Below are 22,237 nucleotides of genomic sequence, written 5' to 3'. Positions count from 1 at the left end.
CTGATACCTCTCTTCCCTTCACATTAGAAGTTGACGCCGCGGATGTGGGAGCCGGTGCAGTACTTTCCGAGAGATCCTCTCCCCAAGAAAAACTCCATCCCTGTGATTTTTTTCTCGGAAATTCTCGTCTGACGAGAGAAATTATGGTGTTGGAAATCGTGAGTTATTGGGCATTAAATTGGCTCTTCAGGAGTGGACGCATCTTCTAGAAGGCACCAAGGAGCCTATTGCCATCCTCACTGATCACAAAAATTGACTGTATATCGAAGGGGCTCGACGATTAGGATCTCGTCAGGCCCGTTTTTCTCTTTTTTTTCCCGTTTCAACTATACCATCTCATATATTCCAGGTATCAAAAATATCAAAGCGGACGCTCTCTCTCGCCAGTTCGCCACGGAGAACGAATCCAATGAGTCCACAGAACCTATTCTTCCTGCCAAGTGCATAATCTCTGCCAATAATTTTGATGTGTTGGATGAAATCAACAAAGCCCAGGTTCACATTCCCAGCAGGTTCAGGGTACCAGAGGGACGCTTATACGCAGCTCCACGATTTCGCCACAAAATCTTACTTTGGGGACATTCTTCTAGATCGGCCGGTCATCCAGGCTTCAAGAGGACAGCGGATCTTATTAAACGGACATTTTGGTGGACTAAGATGAACAAGGACATTTTTGATTTCACTAGTGCATGTCCGGTATGTGCCCAGAGTAAATCTGCCCATCACAAACCTTCGGGTCTTCTCATGCCTCTCCCCATTCTGGAGCAACCTTGGAAACACATCTCTATGGATTTCGTTGTCGAACTTCCCAATTCTAAAGGAATGAATACCATTCTTGTTGTTGTAGACAGATTTTCTAAACACTCCCATTTTATTCCCCTCAAGGGTCTTCCTAATTCTGCTACTTTGGCCGATATTTTTTCTAAGGAAATTTTCAGATTGCACAGTGTTCCTATTTCGATTGTTTCTGACAGAGGTTCTCAATTCATCTCTAAGTTCTGGCGAGCGTTTTCCCAGAGACTTGGGATTTCCCTTCTTTTTTCTTCTGGATATCACCCTCAGATCAATGGTCAGACAGAAAGAATGAATCAAACCTTAGAGCAGTATCTCAGATGTTTCGTCTCCGAATCTCAAGACAACTGGGTGGATCTGTGGGCTGAATTTGCTATCAACTCTCTTAAAAACGAATCTACGCAAGAGTCCCCGTTCTTCATTAATTTCGGTTTTCACCCTAGCAGCCTTCCTCTCTCCACCCCCCCTTCTGGCGTTCCCGCAGCGGATTCTCATGTTTCTACCCTTCAGAATTCTTGGAAGAGGATCCTTAAGACCCTACAAACTGCCGTCTCAAGACAAAAAACAAAGGCAGACCGACGTCGTCAACCGGGCCCTTCGTTCAAACCCGGAGACAGAGTGTGGTTGTCCTCAAAAAATATAAGACTCAAGACCCCGTCTCCAAAGTTGTCCCCGAGATTTTTGGGCCCCTTCAAGATATTAGAGAGGATCAATCCGGTCGCATATCGGTTGGCACTTCCTCCCACCATGAGAATTCCTTCTGAGTTCCATGTATCCCTACTCAAACCCTTTATCCAGAGCTCTCACTTCCCGGACCGTTCCCGAAAACCCAACCCGGTGACCACTCACGGACAGCAAGAATACAAAATTCACTCTATAATTGACTCCCTTGGGCCAGAAATAACCTACAGTTCCTCGTCCATTGGAAGGGGTATGGCCCAGAAGAGCGTTCATGGATTCCATCACGTCACATCCATGCCCCAAACTTCTTCGGCAATTCCATCAGAAATTTCCCCAGAAACCATGGCAGGATCGCCCGGAGATCGATCCTCAAGGGGGGGATACTGTGACGGTTCAGGGGATTCCTTCCTCTCCATGTGTCCCCGGCACCGCGCTTTCCCCTGCCTCTGATCTCCCTTCCTTGCCTCCTCGTTCTGTTGTCCCTTCCTCCTCCTGCATCCGTCCCTCTGCGGCATCCCCTGACGCTCTCCCAGCGTCTGCGCGCGTTCCCCGCAGGGCGCGCGCATGTTCTCAAACACCCGATCCCCTCTGCAGTACTCCCTGCTCGTGGCCTCCCTCTGTTTCCCCTCCGGTCCCCTCCGGTCCCCTTATCTCCTGCAGTCTCTCCTCCGGTTCTCTCTCCTCCCTCGGCGGTTGCCCCCGCGGCATGGCGCTCTGCGCGCCTCCTAACACAGCCTGTGTACGCGCACCACAACCTTACAGAGGGTGCGCGCACACGCTCCTCTTGTAATCTTCCCCAGACCTCTGGCTCCGCCTCCCATGCTGTACCAGCCATCTCCCTCTCTGGTTTACCTGTCTCCTCCCTCTCTCCTTCTCACCTATCCCTGCTGCCTCTCACTTCACCCTCTACTCCTCCTCTCTCTCCCATTGGTGTTCTCTCCTTTATAACCCCTGTCTGTCCTCTAGCTCATTGCTCTGCATAGCTACTTGTAACCTCTGTGTGTGCAGTCCTATGCTTGGCTCTCCTGTGTCTTTCAGCGTTTGTTCCTGCTCCTGCATACTCCTGGATCTCTCTGGCTTGAACTCTGCTTTGTACTGGATTACCCTGCTCTCTCCTGCCCTTGAACCCTGCTACGGATACGACTTTGCTGCCTTCTGTTATCCCTGGACTCTGGCTTACGGACATCACTATCCTGCTCTCTATTGCCCTAGACTCTGGCACATGGACATCACTATCCGATCTCCGAATCCCAAGGCATTGCAAGTATACCTTAACCTTCTTTCTACAGGCCCGGCAATGCACTACCACACTCCGGGCACGCCCTCACTGCTGTGGGTGCGTGTTATAACCTTACCCACCTCAGTACTGGGGACTGGCCAGGTCTGCGGGCATACAAGCGTTACAGGAAGAGACTGAATTGCCAAGCGAGATTTGTTACTCTCCATAGGGAGAAACTGAAGAGCACCTGCGCAGAAGCCAAAGAGCTGGTCAACCTCCCATGAGAATGACATGATCAATTCGGGACACCCCATTATGAGGCTCAGCAGTGGGCTCGCAATAGAATGAGATCTGTGATTAGAATGTTCAATGAAATGTATAACCTCATGTAGATTATACAGTGATAAGTTGTATTTCTCAGGTATGCATTTTTATTGTGTAAATATGTGTATTGGTTACGTTTCCAAGCGAGGAAGTTGGATTCCACCAGGGGGAGAATGTAGTGGTGTTCCCTGGCCCTCCCTCTGACCTCCGCTGCGGGAGGGGGGGTGATCACAGGCACTGTCAGGGTCGCACGGCAGACCTGTGGCACATTTGGAAGGTGGGGGCTGAGCAGAGAGCATTCCGCGGCAGCCCGATAGAACAGGGCGCCGCCATGTTGTGTTTCGCGCATGCGCAGTATCAATGCGCGATGGGAGGCCCTGAGGAAGTTCGCGCATGCGCAGTGAATAGCGCACGAAGGCTGGCCAATAGAAGAGAGGCTCTAAGCTGGGACTACAATTTCCATGAGCCTCAGCAGGGACACGTGATGCCGGAGAGCAAATAGGAGAGGAGGATTGTGAGCAAGCAAAAAAGGGAAGCGTGGGGGAGAGACCACGCTAGCCAGAGGGCACCAGAGGAGCAAGGGGAGAGGTTGTGTGTGGGTGCAGGGGGTCAGTGACCCACCTGCGTAGGCCAGATTTCCCCTCAGGCCCCAGTGTATACCCTGAGTCACCATAAGCTTGTGGTGCTGCAGGGACGCCCTATATAAATAGCGACACCTAGTCACTTACTGTAGAAAGGGATAGGGACACAGTGTCGCGGAGCTGCGATGGTGACAGTTGTTTGGGCCCAAGCTGCTGGACATCATCAACACGAGAGAGAGAGAGATTGCGCTGGATCGGCGGATCCTTTGTGATGTCAGTTGCCGGTTACAGGAGTAGCCGGAAGGTATTTAATAAGTGCACCAACACCGGTATAAACAGGCGCTGATCCCGCCTTGGGGAGGACTCTTTGGGGACACTGGGTTGAGTGACCAAAGGACTGCGCATATATATATATATATATATCAGTGAACACGGTGTGGGGTGCATGCGGTGACGGGAAGGACATTACTCTATAGGAGCGTGGCCGAGCCACATATAGATGTTATTGCATGTCAGCCATTTCTATGCCATATTACATGTGTGTTATCCCTTACAGTTATAAGATAAGGTTCTGCAAATACGTATAAGTAAAAAGGTTACTCAGTTGAAGTGTGTTACCATTATTCTTGCCTAGGGGAATCTCACTTATTGGGGATCCTGGGTAAGTGGAGACGCTGCTAAGACTCTAATATTACCCCAGGCTCCCAGTTAGCGGAGGCCCAGATCTCGCTGAGCCAACAGGTACATACAGCACTAGTAGTCGCTCTAGATCAGCAGGAAAGAGGGCTACATTAGCAATGGTAGTGGTAAATGTCCCCCTTAGTAGCAGTGCTCAGACGGATTAAGCACAAACCACAGCCAAGTGCTGCGGTCGCATCAGTGACGTCAAACACGCTTGCGTCATCAACACCCACTCATATAGATCTGACTACTAACGTGTATTTAGATCTGGTGACCCCACTAGTTGTTGTTTTAGAAAACATTCAGATAAATATTTTTTACATGCTCTTCTTACTTATGTTATCTTTTTTCCTGTCTATATTTCTATAGAAACTGGTGTTTCATGTTATGGGGTATGCATACAGTATAGCCCCTATCTGGATGAATATTTGTGCATTCATTTATGACCACAGACAGATCCCTTATTTGGAAATGAGAAACGCAGCTTACTGCTGTGTGTCCTAGGACTGCACTCTGAGTGGTGCTGATGTCATCGGGGGCGGTGCGCGAATGGGAGGTATGTGTGCACGTTATTCCACATGTCTGCACCAGCGGGTGCGCACCCGAGATGACACCACACCTGGGTGTGTTCTTGTGGAGGGGAGACGCAGCACTGAGCTGTACATCTTGAGGCTGCATTGGGGTTGGCGCTGACGTCATTGGGGGCTTTGTACAAACGTGCGATTACGTGTGCAGGCGGGGGAAGGTGCTGACATGGGCGTGCACACACCCATGATGATGTCACAGACCCAATTTAGGCGCGAACATTTGTTTGAATTAATTTTTCCCATCACCTATTTAAAGAGGGTCCCTGATTCACATACAGTACCATACTCCTTGATAAATCTTTGTCATGCGAAACGCATAGAAGGCCTTTCACCTCCTTGTGATGATGTTTTTTAGACAATACATTTTCATATTTTTCTACCACCTGGCTCCCTGGGCAGTGCGCTGCGTTTACATTTTGTATTGTCGTTTGGACTTCTACTAGCGGCTGGACATGCCGCTAAAGAATCTAAGTGACTCTAGGAGTGGGTAAAATCTTTTGGCAGAATGACAGTATTACCACTCAGGATTTACTACAAACTTGGTGAGTTTTTGAACTCTTATTATATATATATATATTTCCAATGAGGTTGCAGTGAAGTGATAACATCATTTTCTGACTGTCACCTTCAGGAGAATTGAGAAGTGCTGTGCTTATGTTACTTAGTAGTACCTTATACCCACTCCACATTAGAGTTGTACCTTTTATGATGCGTTCATTGAAAACGACTTATATTATATTCCGGAACTATTGGAGCACAAACTATTCTCATATCTTGAACCATACCTTGGCCAAACCTGACACTTTGTATCCTTTCATGATAGCGTGTGAAGCCAAAGTATACTAGTTTAATATAGTAGTATATGAGCTGTTATACCAAGAGACTGTAGCAAGTCTGTCATGGTTATTATTTGTTACTTTAGAGTCTCGATACTGTTCAAATTTAGGAACCCAATTCATTATTATGACTTGGTCCTTTTTCTAAATAGGGCAAGCCATTTATTCAAGTGGCAATCCCTTGTTTCAATTAAGGTTGAACATTATAAGTCTGCTCATTATTAGCATAGGGGGACCTATAATAAAAGTAGAAGCATTTTGCATTATTACTGATTTCCTACAATTCCCTGGTCTGCACAGCCAGTTACTGTAGGGCAAATCACCAGTAACAGCTGTTTTTGTGATACAAATATGTCACAATTAACAGGGTTTACCAACAGCAATGTGCTTCAGCTAGCACCAATCCGACATTTTTGATAATAATTAGTACTACCTGTTCAACCAAACAGCCGCACAACTCTCCTAGTGACCGTCATTTGCAATTTTAATTTCTTTTAAAAGTTTGAGTGTATTTATTTACTTATTGATGCATTCAAATTTATTTTAAATATCTATCATACAGATACTTTATGCATCCAAGTATCTGTGCTAACACACACATCCATCCACTCACCTGAGGTCCCAACCAATCTATTCATAATACTATAGTTGTTTTGTTCCTTATGAGATACTAAGGCATATGTACCCATTATCCTAATGTAATATAAACAGTATGCCTCATTCAGTCATTAATCCATAGGAGTGCCCCCGACAAAAGGATATTCTTCTTTTCTCCCACCTCTTTTTATCCCCCCTCCCCAGCACATTACACCCCTCCCCTGTATATCTCTCCCCTCCCCAGCACATTACACCTCTACCCTGCATATCTCCACCCTCTCCAACACATTACACCTCTACCCTGCATATCTCCACCCTCCCCAGCACATCTCCACCCTCCCCAGCACATTACATCTCTCCCCTGCATATCTACCCACCATGCACATCACATTTCCTCTCCCTCCTCCCTGCACATCACATCTCCGCTCCCCCCCCCCCCCTGCACATTACATCTCTCCCCGGCACTTTACATACTGTATCTCCCCTGCATATCTCCCCCCCCCCTCCCCAGCACATGACATATCTCCCCCCTCCCCAGCACATTACATCTCTCCCCCCAGCACATTACATCTCTCCCCCCAGCACATTACATCTCTCTCCTGCATATTTTCCCCCAGCACTTTACATATCTCACCTTCCTTAGCTCATTACATCCCTCCCCAGCACATCACATCTCTCCCCTGCATATCTTCCCCCCAGCACATTTAATCTCTCCAGCATATCCCCCCAGCACATTACATCTCTCCCCCTCCCCAGCACATTACATCTCTCTCTCTTGCATATCTCCCCCTCCACAGCACATTACATCTCTCCCCCCAGCACATCACATGTATACCCTGCATATCTCCCCCCAGCACATTACATAGCTCCCCTGAATATCCCCCCCAGCACATCACATCTCTTCCCTGCATTCAGTATCTCCCCAGAAAATTACATCTCTCCGCCCAGCACATTACATCTCTCTCCTGCATATCTCTCCCCCAGCACATTACATCTCTCCCCCCAGCACATCACATTTCTCCATTACATATCTTCCCCTCCCCAGCACATTACATATCTCCCCCTCCCCAGCACATCACATATCTCCCCCTCCCCAGCACATTACATCACATATCTCCCCCTCCCCAGCACATTACATTACATCTCTCCCCACCAGCACTTGGAGCAGCTGTTCCAAGGAGCATACCGCTGTGAAAAGTGTGAGCGGGTGGTCTCTTTAGAGTCATAGATTGCTGATCTTAAGAGGCAACTTGCAATATTGAGGGACATTGGCAATCTTGAAAGGGAATTAGAGCAATTGCTTCGACTAGTGGTGCAGATGGTGGCGCTGTTAGTGAGGAGCAGCTTGGTTGCTGTTAGTGAGGAGCAGGTAGGTAGCTGGGTGACAGTTAGAAGGGGAAGCAGGGGCAATAGGGAGAGGCAGGCTGTTTCTGAGCTGACACATCCCAATAGATTTGCCATGTTGAGTGAAGATATTGGGAATGTTGGGGCAGAAATGGCAAGGCTGGGGAGACTAATTCCTCTAGCAGCCAGGGGAATAGTTCCTCCAGCTCAGAGGGGACTCAGGATGCTCAGATACAAAGAAAGATCCATTATTAGGAAGGTAGATAGGGCAATCTGTTGCCAGGACCGCATGAACCGAACAGTTTGTTGTCTCCCGGGTGCTCGGGTTCGGCACATTGCGGATCGGGTAGATAGATTGTTGGGGGGGGGGGGCTGGGATTGACCCGGCGGTCTTAGTACACGTTGGCACCAATGAGAAAGTTAGAGAAAGATGGAGGGTCCTAAAAAATGATTACAGGGATCTAGGCCAAAAGCTTAAGGCAAGGACCTCCAAGGTAGTATTTTCTAAAATACTACCAGTGCCATGCGCTACCGCAGGGAGACAGTCAGAGATCAGGGAGGTTAATGCATGGCTAAGAAAGTGGTGCAGGAAGGAGGAGTTTGGGTTTTTAGAGCACTGGGACTCCTTTACTGAGAGGTGCCATCTATATTCTAGGGACGGATTGCACCTCAATGAAGAGGGATCTTCTGTGCTAGGGGGGATAATGCTAAAAAGGTTGGAGGAGATTTTAAACTAGGATGTAGGGAGGAGGGGAATGAAACAGATAATGAACTAAATGGAATAGATGAGGATACAAGGTGGTATGGAGGTAGAATGGGGGCAAGTGCAAGTTTGACAAGCAGTGAGACACCCTTAGTAAATACGAATAATACTAGCTAACTTCTAAAGACTAAACAAAGTGGGCGCAGAAAGGAAGGAGCAGATAAGATAATAGTACAAGCTGAAAAAAACTGAAATGCATGCTTGCTAATGCAAGAAGCCTGACAGATAAAATGGGGGAGCTTGAATTAATAGCTGCAAGGCAGCAGTATGATATCATAGGCATTACTGAAACATGGTGGGATGAAACTCATGACTGGACAATTCATTTAGAGGGTTATTCTCTTTTTCGGAAGGATCGAACAAATAGAAGGGGAGGTGGAGTATGTTTATATGTTGAACCGGATCTAAAACCTATTGTAAGGGATGATGTCTATGAAGGGAATTATGAAAATGTAGAGACTTTGTGGATAGAAATTAGCAATGGAGGTAAAAGTATAAACAAAATGTTTGTGGGAATATGCTATAAACCACCAAATATCTGTGAGATTGAGGAAGCTAAAATACTTTTGCAAATGGAGAAGGCATCAAAACTGGGTCATGTTTGCATAATGGGGGATTTTAATTATCCAGACATAGACTGGGGCAATGAAATTAGCGTTACAACAAAAGGGAACAGGTTTTTGGGGGTGCTTAAAGACAATTATATGACCCAAATTATTGAGGAACCAACCAGGAGAGGGACAGTTCTGGATTTGGTCATATCAAACAATGTAGAAGTAATAACAAATATTCAAGTCCTGGAACATTTGGGTAACAGTGATCATAACATGGTCTCGTTTGAAATAAATTATCAAACAACAGATTACTTGGGTTCAACAAAGACCTTCAACTTTGGAAAGGCATATTTTAATAAACTGAGGTCTAATCTAGTAGTAATACAATGGGATGATGTCTTTGCAGGGAAAAATTTAGAAGATAAATGGGCAGTCTTTAAAACATTGTTAGAAAAGCACACTTATCAGTGTATACCTTTGGGTAATAAGTATAAAAGAAATAAGTCAAAATCAATGTGGCTAAATAAACAGGTAGGGGAGGAAATGGACAACAAGAGGAAGGCGTTTAGATTCTTTAAGTCAGAAGGGACAGAGACATCGTATCAGAATTATAAGGAATGTAACAAAAATTGCAAAAGGGCAATCAAATTAGCAAAAATGGATAATGAAAAAGGATTGCAATAGAAAGTAAGGTCAACCCTAAATAATTCTTTAAGTACCTTAATAACAAAAAAAATGAGAAAAGAAAATATAGGACCCTTTCAGTGTGAGATGGGTAGGCAGATTATTGGAGATAAGGAAAAAGCTGAGGTATTAAACAAATTCTTTGCCTCTGTGTTTACCAGGGAAGAATCAAGTTCAATAGTTGTGCCGCAGGAGGAAGCCACAACCTCCATATTAATGAACAATTGGTTAACAGAGGAAGAAGCTCATAAGCGACTTGAAAAAATAAAAGTTAATAAGGCACCTGGCCCCGATGGCATACATCCAAGAGTTCTCAAGGAGTTAAGCTTAGTAATAGCAAAACCATTATATTTAATATTCAAGGACTCCATTTCCACAGGCTCAGGTCCACAAGATTGGCGTAAAGCAGATGTGGTGCCTAAATTTAAAAAGGGAGCTAGATCACAACCGGGAAATTACAGACCTGTAAGCCTAACTTCAATAGTAGGGAAACTACTTGAAGGTTTAATATGGGATAATATTCAGGAATACTTCATGGAAAATAAAATTATTAGTAATAGTCAGCATGGATTTATGAAGGATAGATCTTGCCAAACTAACCTTATTTGTTTCTTTGAGGAGGTAAGTAGGAATCTAGACCAGGGTAATGCCGTTGATGTGGTCTACTTAGATTTAGCAAAGGCTTTTGATACGGTTTCACACAAGAGGTTGGTGTACAAAATAAAGAAAGTTGGACTCAGTAATAATATATACACCTGGATTGAAAACTGGTTAAAGGACAGACAACAGAGGGTAGTCTTAAATGGAACTTTTTCAGGTTGGGCTAAAGTTGTGAGTGGAGTACCTCAGGGAGCGGTACTGGGACCCCTGCTTTTTAACTTGTTTATTAATGACCTTGAGTTTGGGATCGAGAGCAAAGTCTCCATATTTGCTGATGATACTAAATTGAGTAAGGTAATAGAATCAGAGCAGGATGTAATTTCTCTTCAGAAAGACTTGGAGAGACTGGAAACGTGGGCAGGTAAATGGCAGATGAGGTTTAATACAGATAAATGTAAGGTTATGCATTTGGGATACAAGAATAAAAAGGCGACTTACAAATTAAATGGAGATATATTGGGGGAATCCTTGATGGAGAAGGATTTAGGAGTGCTTGTAGACAGCAGGCTTAGCAATAGTGCCCAATGTCATGCAGTAGCTGCCAAGGCAAACAAGATCTTTTCTTGCATCAAACGGGCAATGGATGGAAGGGAAGCAAACATAATTATGCCCCTTTACAAAGCTTTAGTAAGACCACACCTTGAATATGGAGTACAATTTTGGGCACCAATCCTAAGAAAAGACATTATGGAACTAGAGAGAGTGCAGAGAAGAGCCACCAAATTAATAAAGGGGATGGACATTCTAACTTATGAGGAGAGGCTAGCTAAATTAGATTTATTTACATTAGAAAAGAGGCGTCTAAGAGGGGATATGATAACTATATACAAATATATTCAGGGACAATACAAGGAGCTTTCAAAATAACTATTCATCCCACGGGCAGTACAAAGTACTTGGGACCATCCCTTAAGGTTGGAGGAAAGGAAATTTCACCAGCAACAAAAGAAAGGGCTCTTTACAGTAAGGGCAGTTAAAATGTGGAATTCATTACCCATGGAGACTGTGATGGCAGATACAATAGATTTGTTCAAAAAAAGGTTGGATATCTTTTTAGATGGGAAAGGTATACAGGGATATACCAAATAAGTATACATGGGAAGGATGTTGATCAAGGGAATTATCCGATTGCCAATTCTTGGCGTCAGGAAGGAATTAATTTTTCCCCTTAATGGGGTTTTTTTGTTTGCCTTCCTCTAGATCAATAAGTATAGATATAGGATAAAGTATCTGTTGTCTAAATTTAGCATAGGTTGAACTTCATGGACAGAAGTCTTTTTTCAACCTCATCTACTATGTAACTATGTAACTATGTAACATTACATCTCTCCCCCCCCAGCACATCACATCTCTCCCCCCAGCACATAACTTCTCTTTCCTGCATACCCCCCCAGCACATTACATATCTCCTCTGCATATCCCCCCTCCCCAGCACATATACCTACCTTAGTACTGAACCTAGGATCTTTTCCGCATCGTTGTTCGATTTTTAATACCATTATTTTATTCTATGGTTTTTGTAATTAAAGTTTATTAATCAAATTTCACTTATCATCCAGTATGGTAGCATAGTGCCCATAACTGGGTTTTCTTTCTCTTGTTTAGTTTATATCCTTAATCTAACCCAGAGGAGCACCACCGACACACTATTTGTAGCTGAAGCGGGGGTCCCCTATCTAGTACCTATCATATCCCCTCCCCGGCACATTACATCTCTCCCCTGCATATAACATCCATGCCACACTGGATGGCTGCTCCTCCCACCCCCCTTGTCGGCGGCCCTAATTGAGCGAGCTGCGCTGATGTCACCTCTGGGGGCAGGACTGTAGGTGACGGGACTTGGTGATTGGGTGGAGGACCATGCAGCCAGCTGCAGCAACACATGCGCTGAGGGGAGAGGAGGCAGCTTCACCAGCTCCCAAAATCCACTCACCCCAGGCAAGGGGACGAGTGGGTTTTTCGAGCCCTGATAGTGACCAACATGAACTTTATCATAGATACAGTATCATAGAAAAATACATGAGGCCTCTGTAAACGCCATTAACTTTCATTAGTTTGAAAACTGATATTTGTAAAAAAAGTGAAAAACAAATTATGATGAAACTATGAGCGAGATTTCCTCAAGCATAGGGAGAGTTGGCCAATGGGAAATCACTCGGCTCATGCAAAAACGTGTGCACTATTTTTAATATTACTCTATAATTTTATATACGTAAAAACGCTTTTAACATGTAGGCATGTAAGTAGAATTTTTTTTTAAACAGATGAACAATTGTTATGCATTATACAATATAACGTATACTGCCCTATGTAGCAACTAATTAAAACCCTATATTTTATTAATAAAGGTAGAGTTGTACATCAATTTTTAGAACACTGATAATGTTGTTCCTTTTTAAAAATTCCCCTGTATGGGAAATAACCTTTTCTAATCAAATAGATAGGGCCAAAATCCAGTACACACTGGTGTATACAGTATGTGCATGTACTGTATGTGATGCATCTCAGTCAGATGAACAACAAGAAAACACAGCGCAAAGACGCAATAGTGAAGTATGTCAAGAATATATTAAGGAAGTATAAAAGGTAAGTATTCTGCGTACACAAAATATGAAGAATAAATCACATTGTATGGTTTAAACACAAAGTTTACCACACGCCACACTTGCAGGCAGGATCAGATTACACCATTGGATCTCCCAGGCTGCTCCGGATGCTGTTTAGCCTCCTTGCGACTGTTGGCTCACCGCTCAATCACACAGTCCCATGGTGTGCAGCTCGTTAGGGCAAAAATGTCCGTTTCCAGCTAGTGGTATAATCACCGAGCATGTAGCGTTTTTGCCTTTTGGGCGCCGCAATCAACAGTTACACCCAGCGGGATAGTATTGAGTGCGCAGGGAGAAGTCTTACTGACAGGAAGTTGTCACGATCGACCTTGACTCTACTGACAGGAAACCAAAGCCCCGCATTGGGTCAAGTGAAGGGAAGTGACTCACCGGATCTACTGGCAGGGGTATATTCTTGACATACTTCACTATTGCGTCTTTGTGCTGTGTTTTCTTGTTGTTCTTCTAGTGCATTGAGGGTGCTGAGCCACCCTCTAATAACTTTCAGCTGCAGACGCCGTTTGACACTATACACGGTTATGTATTTCTTTTAATTTGTTATGTGTAATAACACTAATGGTATAAGTTGAGTAAATATCACCAAAGATTGGTTCTATCACTTTATGGTTTGAATTTAGTTTCGCACTTGTATTTGTTCAATCTCAGTCAGATGACTTTGCATAATGCATTCCGTTTTCCATGTAATCATTGCACCCTCTGCAAATCTAAGGTTTTGCATTTGTTCATTGTGTCCATTATTAACCTGTCTGTGCTTATTTCTGCCTTTTACTGTAGGTCACTGCTCAAGCAACATGCATAACTCTAACAGCGATGAGTGTCGACCGCTGCTATGTAACAGTGTATCCATTGCAGTCACTGCGCCATCGCACCCCCCAGATGGCCATGGCAGTCAGTCTGGGCATTTGGATTGGTAACGAACCTTTTATCACATGTACTATGACTTTACATAGCATATTATTAAGAATCCTGGGACACACAGACATTCAGAATTTTAGACACACAGATTTATGAAATAAACAAAGGTAGAATTTTTATGTTGTCTCTAGATGAAAAAATGTGGAAGGGATCTTTACACTTTAGCATACCTAGGTAATTACCGGAATCGCAATATGAGTAAGATGCCTTTATGGAACATAACGGGTTAAACGTTAGCAACTTATCTCAGAGATGCGCAAAACCGGTTGGGTAAAATCAGAACCTACCAGAACCTTACATTACAAAACCAAACCCATAATATTTTTAGAACCAAAACCAAATTCTCAAACTTACAGTATTTAGAACCAAAACTATAACACCAGGCCAAGTGCCCATCTCTAGGTGTTTCTCAACATATCTATTTGTTTTAAATTTTACAGCTTTATATTTAATATTTGAGTTTCCTAATTGTTTTTTTTTTACGATTGTATACTTATTTCATATATTATTTATTATGCTATTTTAGCATTTTCTTGCTTACTTTGAGTCTTTTTGATAATTTGGCAAAAATCCAAAACCACGCAAATCAAGTTTTGATTTAAAAAAAAAAACAGAATCAAAACAAAAGCTTAAACATTTTTTTAGAATCAAAACGTGAATGTTTTAAAAACATGAGTATTACAGTATTAGGTGATACCTTTTTTATTTGGATTAACAATTGATATTATAAGACAAGCTTTTGAAAGTTCTCTTCTCTTCCTCAGGTCAGGTAGTTCTGATTTTGAAAGCTTGTCACCTAATGATGAAGTACTGTACTCAGCTCAAATCAATTATCTGACTCAAAAGTACTTGAGTAACAGACATGAGCAAAAAAACAACAACTATTTTGTTAGGAGCTAATGTAGATGCATAGTTCACCAAATGCCAATGGTCTAAAATTTGTTAAGCCCCTTAATGTGACGTTAATGTCACATTAATAATAACGCTGTAACATCAAAGGACAATCCCTTAAGGTTGGAGCAAAGGAGATTTCACCAGCAACAAAGGAAAGGGTTCTTTAAAGTAAGGGCAGTTAAAATGTGGAATTCAAATCCCATGGAGACTGTGATGGCAGATACAATGGATTTGTTCAAAAAAAAGGTTGGACATCTTTTTAAAAAGGAAAGGTGTATAGGGATATACTAAATAAGTAAACATGGGAAGGATGTTGATCCAGGGAGTAATCTGATTGCCAATTCTTGGAGAGGAAGGAATTTATTTTTCCCCTTATGAGATATCATTGGATGATATGTCACTGGGGATGTCTGATGAAGTCACCAACATTGATGTGACGAAACGCGTATGGTTGCTTACTGAGCACTGTGAGCTAGGAGTCTATGCACACGGAATAACAGCCAGTTGAAGTGTAACCAGGAGAGTTGCAACAACTTTTCCGGGAGGACCGCTGTTTGGTCGCACAATTTGGTGCGCATCTGAATACGGAAGCGGATGCACGTCATCCACCACGAGGTTCCCTGCGATCTACCGGCACATCATCCAGAAGACGCTTGCCATAGATTTTCTATGCGCTTGTCCTAGCGACTATTGTGAGTAACCTGATTTTATCTTGTTGTGATTAAACCTTATTTTATTTAGTTACACTCAGGGGCCCGCACTTTCCTTTTTTTGTTTTATAGAATTTCGAGGAAGGTGGTTGTTCCTGTGGAGAGCTGCGTGGTCCCCAGCATTTTATCTACTGTTTTGTTTTTTTCACATATTTTTATTTATGGCATATTTGTATTCCTTGTGTTTCTCTTCTCCCACCTTGCCCACCCTGTGATTTCCCTTTCCTTGTTCATAGTGTTTGTTTGTTAGTTCATTGTTTGTCATCTCGTGTAATTCACTCATACACAGCCACAAGTGGTTCTAATTTTGGACCCACCTCTCCTATCCCCCCTTTCCCACCCCATCCCCCCACTCTCCTATTCCCCCCTTCCTTCTCCTCACCTCCATCCCCTATCCCCTCTCCTCAATTTCCCTCTCTCCTCCCCACTAGGGGTGTCCCATTGGGGCTTATTAATAGAAAGTATTTAATTTAATTAATTGTTATACATGTATATCTGACTAGTGCTGTATTATCTCATATATATACACACGCACATACACGAAAAAGAAAGTACACCCTTTTTGAATTCTATGGTTTAACATATCAGGACATAATAACAATCAACTGTTCCTTAGTGGGTCTTAAGATTAGGTAAATACAACCTCAGATGAACAACAACACATGACATATTGCACTATGCCATGATTTATTTAACAAAAATTAACCCAAAATGGAGAAGCCATGTGTGAAAAACTAAGTATACCTTATGATTCAATAGCTTGTAGAACCACATTTAGCAGCAATACTGCACCGACACACTTTATTCGAGCAAATACCCAGTATGTACCTGGCAGATACCTGGAATGCGCCGCTCCTCACCTCTGACAAGCCCCGTTGCGTTTGCATTCCCAGCCTGGGTTCATGCCTGGCTGACGGGCGGCTGATCTGTTAAATGATAATGATTAGGATTTAATAGGCTGCAATGCTTCGCGTGTCTACCAGATGGCATAAATTCATGAATTTTAATGCAGTATATATATATATATACTGTGCAGTATTGCAGCCAGCGGGAATAAAATGCTTCAATCCCTGCCTGGAAAATACCTCAATGCACTCGGGCAGAAAAAAGTCACAAACCTCAATACACCCGGGTATACCCGAATTCGTGGGACTAGCCGAGCTCGAATAAAGTGTGTCGCCAGTGTAACTTGAAGTAATCGTTTTCTGTATGACTTTATCAGTCTCTCACATCGTTGTGGAGGAATTTTGGCCCACTCTTCTTTACAACGTTGCTTCAGTTCATTGAGGTTTGTGGGCATTTGTTTATGCACAACTCTCAAGGTCCAGCCACAGCATTTCAATCGGGTTGAGGTCTGGACTTTGACTGGGCCAATGCAACACCTTGATTCTTTTATTTTTCAGCCATTCTGTTGTAGATTTGCTCGTGTGCTTGAGATCATTGTCCTGTTGCATGACCCTATTTCGGCCAAGCTTTAGCTGTCGGACAGATGGCCTCACATTTGACTCTAGAATACTTTGGTAAACAGAGGAGTTCATGGTCGACCCAATGACTGCAAGAATCCCAGGTCCTGTAGCTGCAAAACAAGCCCAAACCATCACCCCTCCAACACTGTGCTTGACAGTTGGTATGAGGTGTTTGTGCTGATATGCTGTGTTTGGTTTTCGCCAAACATAGCGCTGTGCATTATGGCCAAACATCTCCACATTGGTCTCTTCTGTCCAAAGGACATTGTTCCTTAAGTTTTGTGGTTTGTTCAGATGCACCTTTTCAAACCTACAGTAAGCTGTGCTGCCATGTTCTTTTTAGAGAGAATAGGCTTTCTCCTGGAAACCCTTCCAAACAAACCATACTTGTTCAGTCTTTTTCTAATTGTACCGTCATGAACTTTAACATTTAACATGCTAACTGAGGCCTGTAGAGTCTGAGATATAACTCTTAGGGATTTTGCAATTTCTCTGAGCATTGCACGGTCTGACCTTTGGGTGAATTTGCTGGGTTCTCCACTCCTGGGAAAATTGGCAATTGTTTTGAATGTTTTCCACTTTTGAATAATCTTTCTCACTGTAGAATATGGACTTTAAATTGTTTGGAAATGGCCTTATAACCCTTCCCAGATTGACGGGCAGCAACAATTGCTTCTCTAAGATCATTGCTGATGTCTTTCCTCCTTGGCATTATGGTTTATTTAACTTACTCTACACATTTTGTTTCAGTTCTCATGAACTACAAGGTTTCAGTTATCCCTGTCACATTTGTGAGCAGTTCTATTGGAGTATATTAGTCATATACATACATATATGCTTATTACATAATTTTCATATGATTTTATATGACTTTAATCTTCTCAAAAACACAAAGGACTGCTCACAATAGTGATATAGGGGTTTGCATTTTATATTTGATAGTTTCTATTTAAATATATATGTTTTATTTTTTTTTTAACACATTTTTATTATTGTTCGTTTTGTTTCTTACATTTCTATTAATAAAGTTTGTTTTAGAAAAAAAGGGCGCACCATGTGACCCGCCTGTCCAATGAGGATGTACGTTACGTCAGCGCGACATCTGATGTAGACGCACACTGATGACGTTACCCTCGGCGGCATGGCGGATCAACCAGGTGTGTATTAAAATGCAGACTACATTGTGCTTTGTACACCTTGATAAAGTGCCCTTGCACGAAACGCGTAGGTGCGTTCGTGAAATCTTTATTAGGCATTGCCTAATTTTAAGGCCTGCTATGTAACAGATGATTGTTATTATGTCCTGATATGTAAACACATAGGGCCTCATGCACTAAAGGTTCCTAAAAAAAATCACCGGGCCATTTAAATCACCGTTTTTATGAGCGTTGATATCACGGTATTCAGAAAGCCTTCATTACCTGTCAAAGCAAAATTCACAAAACGGGCGATTAGCCGGTGATCTGATGAACGACCCTCTGAAAAGGCCTTACACGGCAAGTTGTATCTGCTGCAAAGAGCTGCTCTGAGAGTCTCTCCCTGTGCAAATCTCACCCGAAATGCATGTGTATAAATTTTAATTTTGATAATAGTTTAGATGAGCAGGGGGTCTCCTGAGCTGAACTGCATTGGTTTCAGCCTCGGGGACCCCTTACTTCCCGAGATACAGGCCCCGTTATGGGGTGCCGGTATCGCCTATGCATTTTATTCCCATGGTCATGTGACGTGGAAATTTAAATGCATAGGAGATACTTGCACCCAACAACGGGGCCTGTATCTCGGGAAGTAGGATGTCCCTGAGGCTATCCGCTATAGTAATGAAGTTTACTGTAAATGCATTTTTATTGCATAGGGTTCATGCCAGGGGTCTCTGGTGCTAATATTAATGTATATCAGCTCCAGAGATTCCCGGCATCAATCCTAAGCAGGAAAATGTATATATTTTTTCTAATTCCCATTTCGCCGCTTCTCTGCAGGTTTCCACTTTTTTTTACCCACTATAACCTTAAGTGTGGTGAATACCTACTCTTAGTCTCAAAACAGGATAGCCAGCATAACCAACCTCACACTGATGATATCCATCAAGGTTGAAACATGTCTGTGAGTGGGTTTACTGGCTTTGCATCTCACCCCAGCCTATGCTTAAAAGCTGTGTTTAAAGCAGCATGCATTGGGTTGCTCGTGTAATATGAGATTGAGACAAACGGTGGCACTGTGTGCTCATTTGCATGTCATTTCCCAGAATCCATTGCTGCAGTGGAAGTGCTGTGTGCTGGGTGATAATGGTGAAAGACAGGGTTGCAGACCTGTCTAAGACATGCAAATGAACATATCATAATATTTCCATTTGCTATATGCTTTACTGTGGAGGGTTTTTGTCACTTTTTTTTACCCACCATAACCTTAACATACACACGCACGCACGCACGCACACACACACACAATCCCACGTAAAGCACTCTGGTATAAACAAGTATAACAAATTTATTAAAGACACATCACATAACATACAAACATAATAAATCACTCTCTCACACCTCAAAGTATGGAAAAACAGACACATGCAACATGTAATAATAGTGGGAGCTAAAGCCAGAAATTTATAAGCAAAATAATAATCAAATGACACATAATGGGCCTCATGCAGTAAGCGCCGATAAGGCTTTTATCGGCATTTTCCCGCCAAAATTGCATTTGTGATTCAGTAAGCGCCGATAAGTGGCCAAAATCGGCATTTTGTCTTCCCGATAAAAAATTATCGGCAGGCTGCTGATCGGCACTCTAAAATTGAGATTTCTATGGAAATTTGTCCCGCCAGCTAAAGTTGGCAAGTTGGAGGGGAGAAGGATCAGCAAGGTTGCCGGGACGGCACTTAGAAAAAATAGCTCATCTCTACATCAATGGAGTCAATGGAGCGGGGACTTATAACTTTATAGGAGTGTTTACGTTCTATTGCTCATAATAAAAATGTGCTTGGCATTACAGTGTCGATGTGATTCACTTCATCGTGTCACCGCTTACGTTTATTATTGGCAGAACATTGTACATGTCTATGTTATGATGTTTTGCGTGTCACATTAGTCTTAATGTTATGATGTGTCAATGGAAACTCCTATAGTAAACTCTTAAAGGAAGAGGTCACATAAAATGAAACATGTTACTTAAGTGTGCTTCAATTTATTATATGATGTAACAGATTTCACACATCTAACAGATCCAGCGTATAGTAATGTTGGTATACATTATAGAATGCTTTTAATCTGTAACGCATGATCAAATGTAAATGTAGCTGTTTTTTTTCATGTTTACATGTAGTTTGTGACCTCCCTCTTTTTATGACGTCCGCAATTGGACACTCAATAACATTGCATGTTTACATTGTACACGATGCATTATAATCATAATCATGCTAAGTTATACACAGATCTATAATAGTTACTCATTTTTAGACGATAGAAACATAATCAATAGCAAGTATCCTGATGGAATTAAATTATGCATATGCACCTTAACAATTAGTTCATGTGAACATGTGACAATAACATGCTAAATTATACATGTTGCAACGTAGTTTTTCAACGTCAATGTCATGGTTGTATCCTAATGAGATGACTGAGTGTTGCGTTCATAAGTGGTACATGCATTACACATTCCATACATATTTGCGAATAAATTATTGTACAAAGCTTAACGTAACATCATAGTCAAATATCATGATTGCCTGGTGAACACACATAAATAATCCGTATAATTCGTACTGTATACCCGTTTGGAGATCACAATTTGGATATGTTTATTTAACACCTTGCACTTCATCAAGTCACGTGACATCATCACATAGGTATTTAAAGGAGGGCAATTACCTGCGCATTGACAGCTACAGACCTGAAGATGATACGATTGTTCATGAGACGGAGGAAGATTCTATTGGAGGAGAGGCTAGCTGAGGGACAGGATGTCACAGGGCAAGGAAGGGACAGAGACGCGGAGTGGAGAGGAAGAGGGCAAGGAGATGAGAGGAGAAAAGAGAGGAGAGAAGTTGTGCCTCGTCCTCGTTTGTACAGGGAGAGAACCATGTTAGATGGGATGAGTGAGGAGGAGATCATAAGTCGGTATCGTTTGAGTTCAGCAGCAATCTTATCTCTTTATGAAGAGATACGGGTAGATTTAGATTTTGTGACAGCCAGAGGTCGTGCAGTCCCTGAGCTTGTTAAAATGCTGTGCTCATTACATTATCTTGCTTCCGCGTCATTCCAGACAACTGTGGGCATAGTGGGCGGGGTCTCGCAATCTACATTCTCGCACGCCTTTACCCAGTTTCTATGTGCACTCAATAGACGCGCTAGGAATTATATTCATTTTCCTACAGAGCACACAGAGTGGCTGGAAGTGAGGAATGGCTTTTATACCATAGCCGGGATACCATGTGTGATGGGTGCAATAGATTGCACCCATGTTGCCTTGATCCCGCCTTGTCAGAGTGAGCATGCTTACCGCAATCGTAAGCACTACCATTCCCTGAATGTACAGATGGTATGCGATGCCACGATGAAGATTATGCATGTGGTAGCCAAATTCCCTGGTTCCAGTCACGATTCCTCTATCCTGAGAAACTCATCAGTCTTCCATGCTTTCGAAGAAAGCTATTTTGGACCTGGTTGGCTGGTGGGTGAGTACATATTATGATGTGTTAACAAACAACTCTTGGTTTTCTAGGAAATGTTGTAAGTAATAATGTTAACACAAATTGTTTCATATTTGTGCACGATGGATTATAGGTGACTCAGGATACGGAATTAGGCCGTGGCTGTTGCCCTCCGTGCCAAACCCTCAATCTGAAGCAGAGGAGAGGTATAATGTTGCACATATATCTACAAGATCTGTCATCGAGAGGACATTTGGCCTGCTTAAAACAAGATTCCGGTGTTTAGATCGAACTGGTGGGGCACTTCAATATAAGCCTGCTAAAGTGTCAGATATTGTAATTGCTTGTTGCATTTTGCACAATCTGGCACTCCGCCATAATTTAGAAACCGACATACGTCAGGGCTTGGAGGAGGAGCATCCCGTACATTTAGCAGCTGACACTGAGAAAACAGCCTGTGGTGTGGAGACACGTCGTAATGTGATTAACACATATTTTTCATGTAAGCTACTACCTATATGGTCATAGTACTACATAGATGTATTAATTCATTGTAATGATAAATACATGTGTCCAAATACCATTCACTTAGGAAACAGATGAATATGGTTCTCCCACCTTTCTGTTCTCTGCTGTGTGGACAAATGCATGTGGCACCGGTATGTCATTCATCAACA

The 22,237-nt window shown here is 42.8% G+C and overlaps 1 protein-coding gene across 1 annotated transcript in view; it reads left to right on the top strand.

Moving 5' to 3' along the window:
• Positions 1-22,237, top strand: part of LOC142490448 (G-protein coupled receptor 54-like) — a 197,769-nt gene that overhangs the window by 85,871 nt on the left and 89,661 nt on the right. Inside the window, exon 3 of the mRNA XM_075592805.1 lies at positions 13,705-13,840. Within this exon, the coding sequence (XP_075448920.1) occupies positions 13,705-13,840 (136 nt within the window). The remainder of the gene's footprint in view (positions 1-13,704; positions 13,841-22,237) is intronic.

This window comes from Ascaphus truei, chromosome 1 (genome assembly GCF_040206685.1).
Source record: "Ascaphus truei isolate aAscTru1 chromosome 1, aAscTru1.hap1, whole genome shotgun sequence".
Lineage (NCBI taxonomy): Eukaryota > Metazoa > Chordata > Amphibia > Anura > Ascaphidae > Ascaphus > Ascaphus truei.
This window is presented reverse-complemented; position numbering and strand designations above follow the sequence as displayed.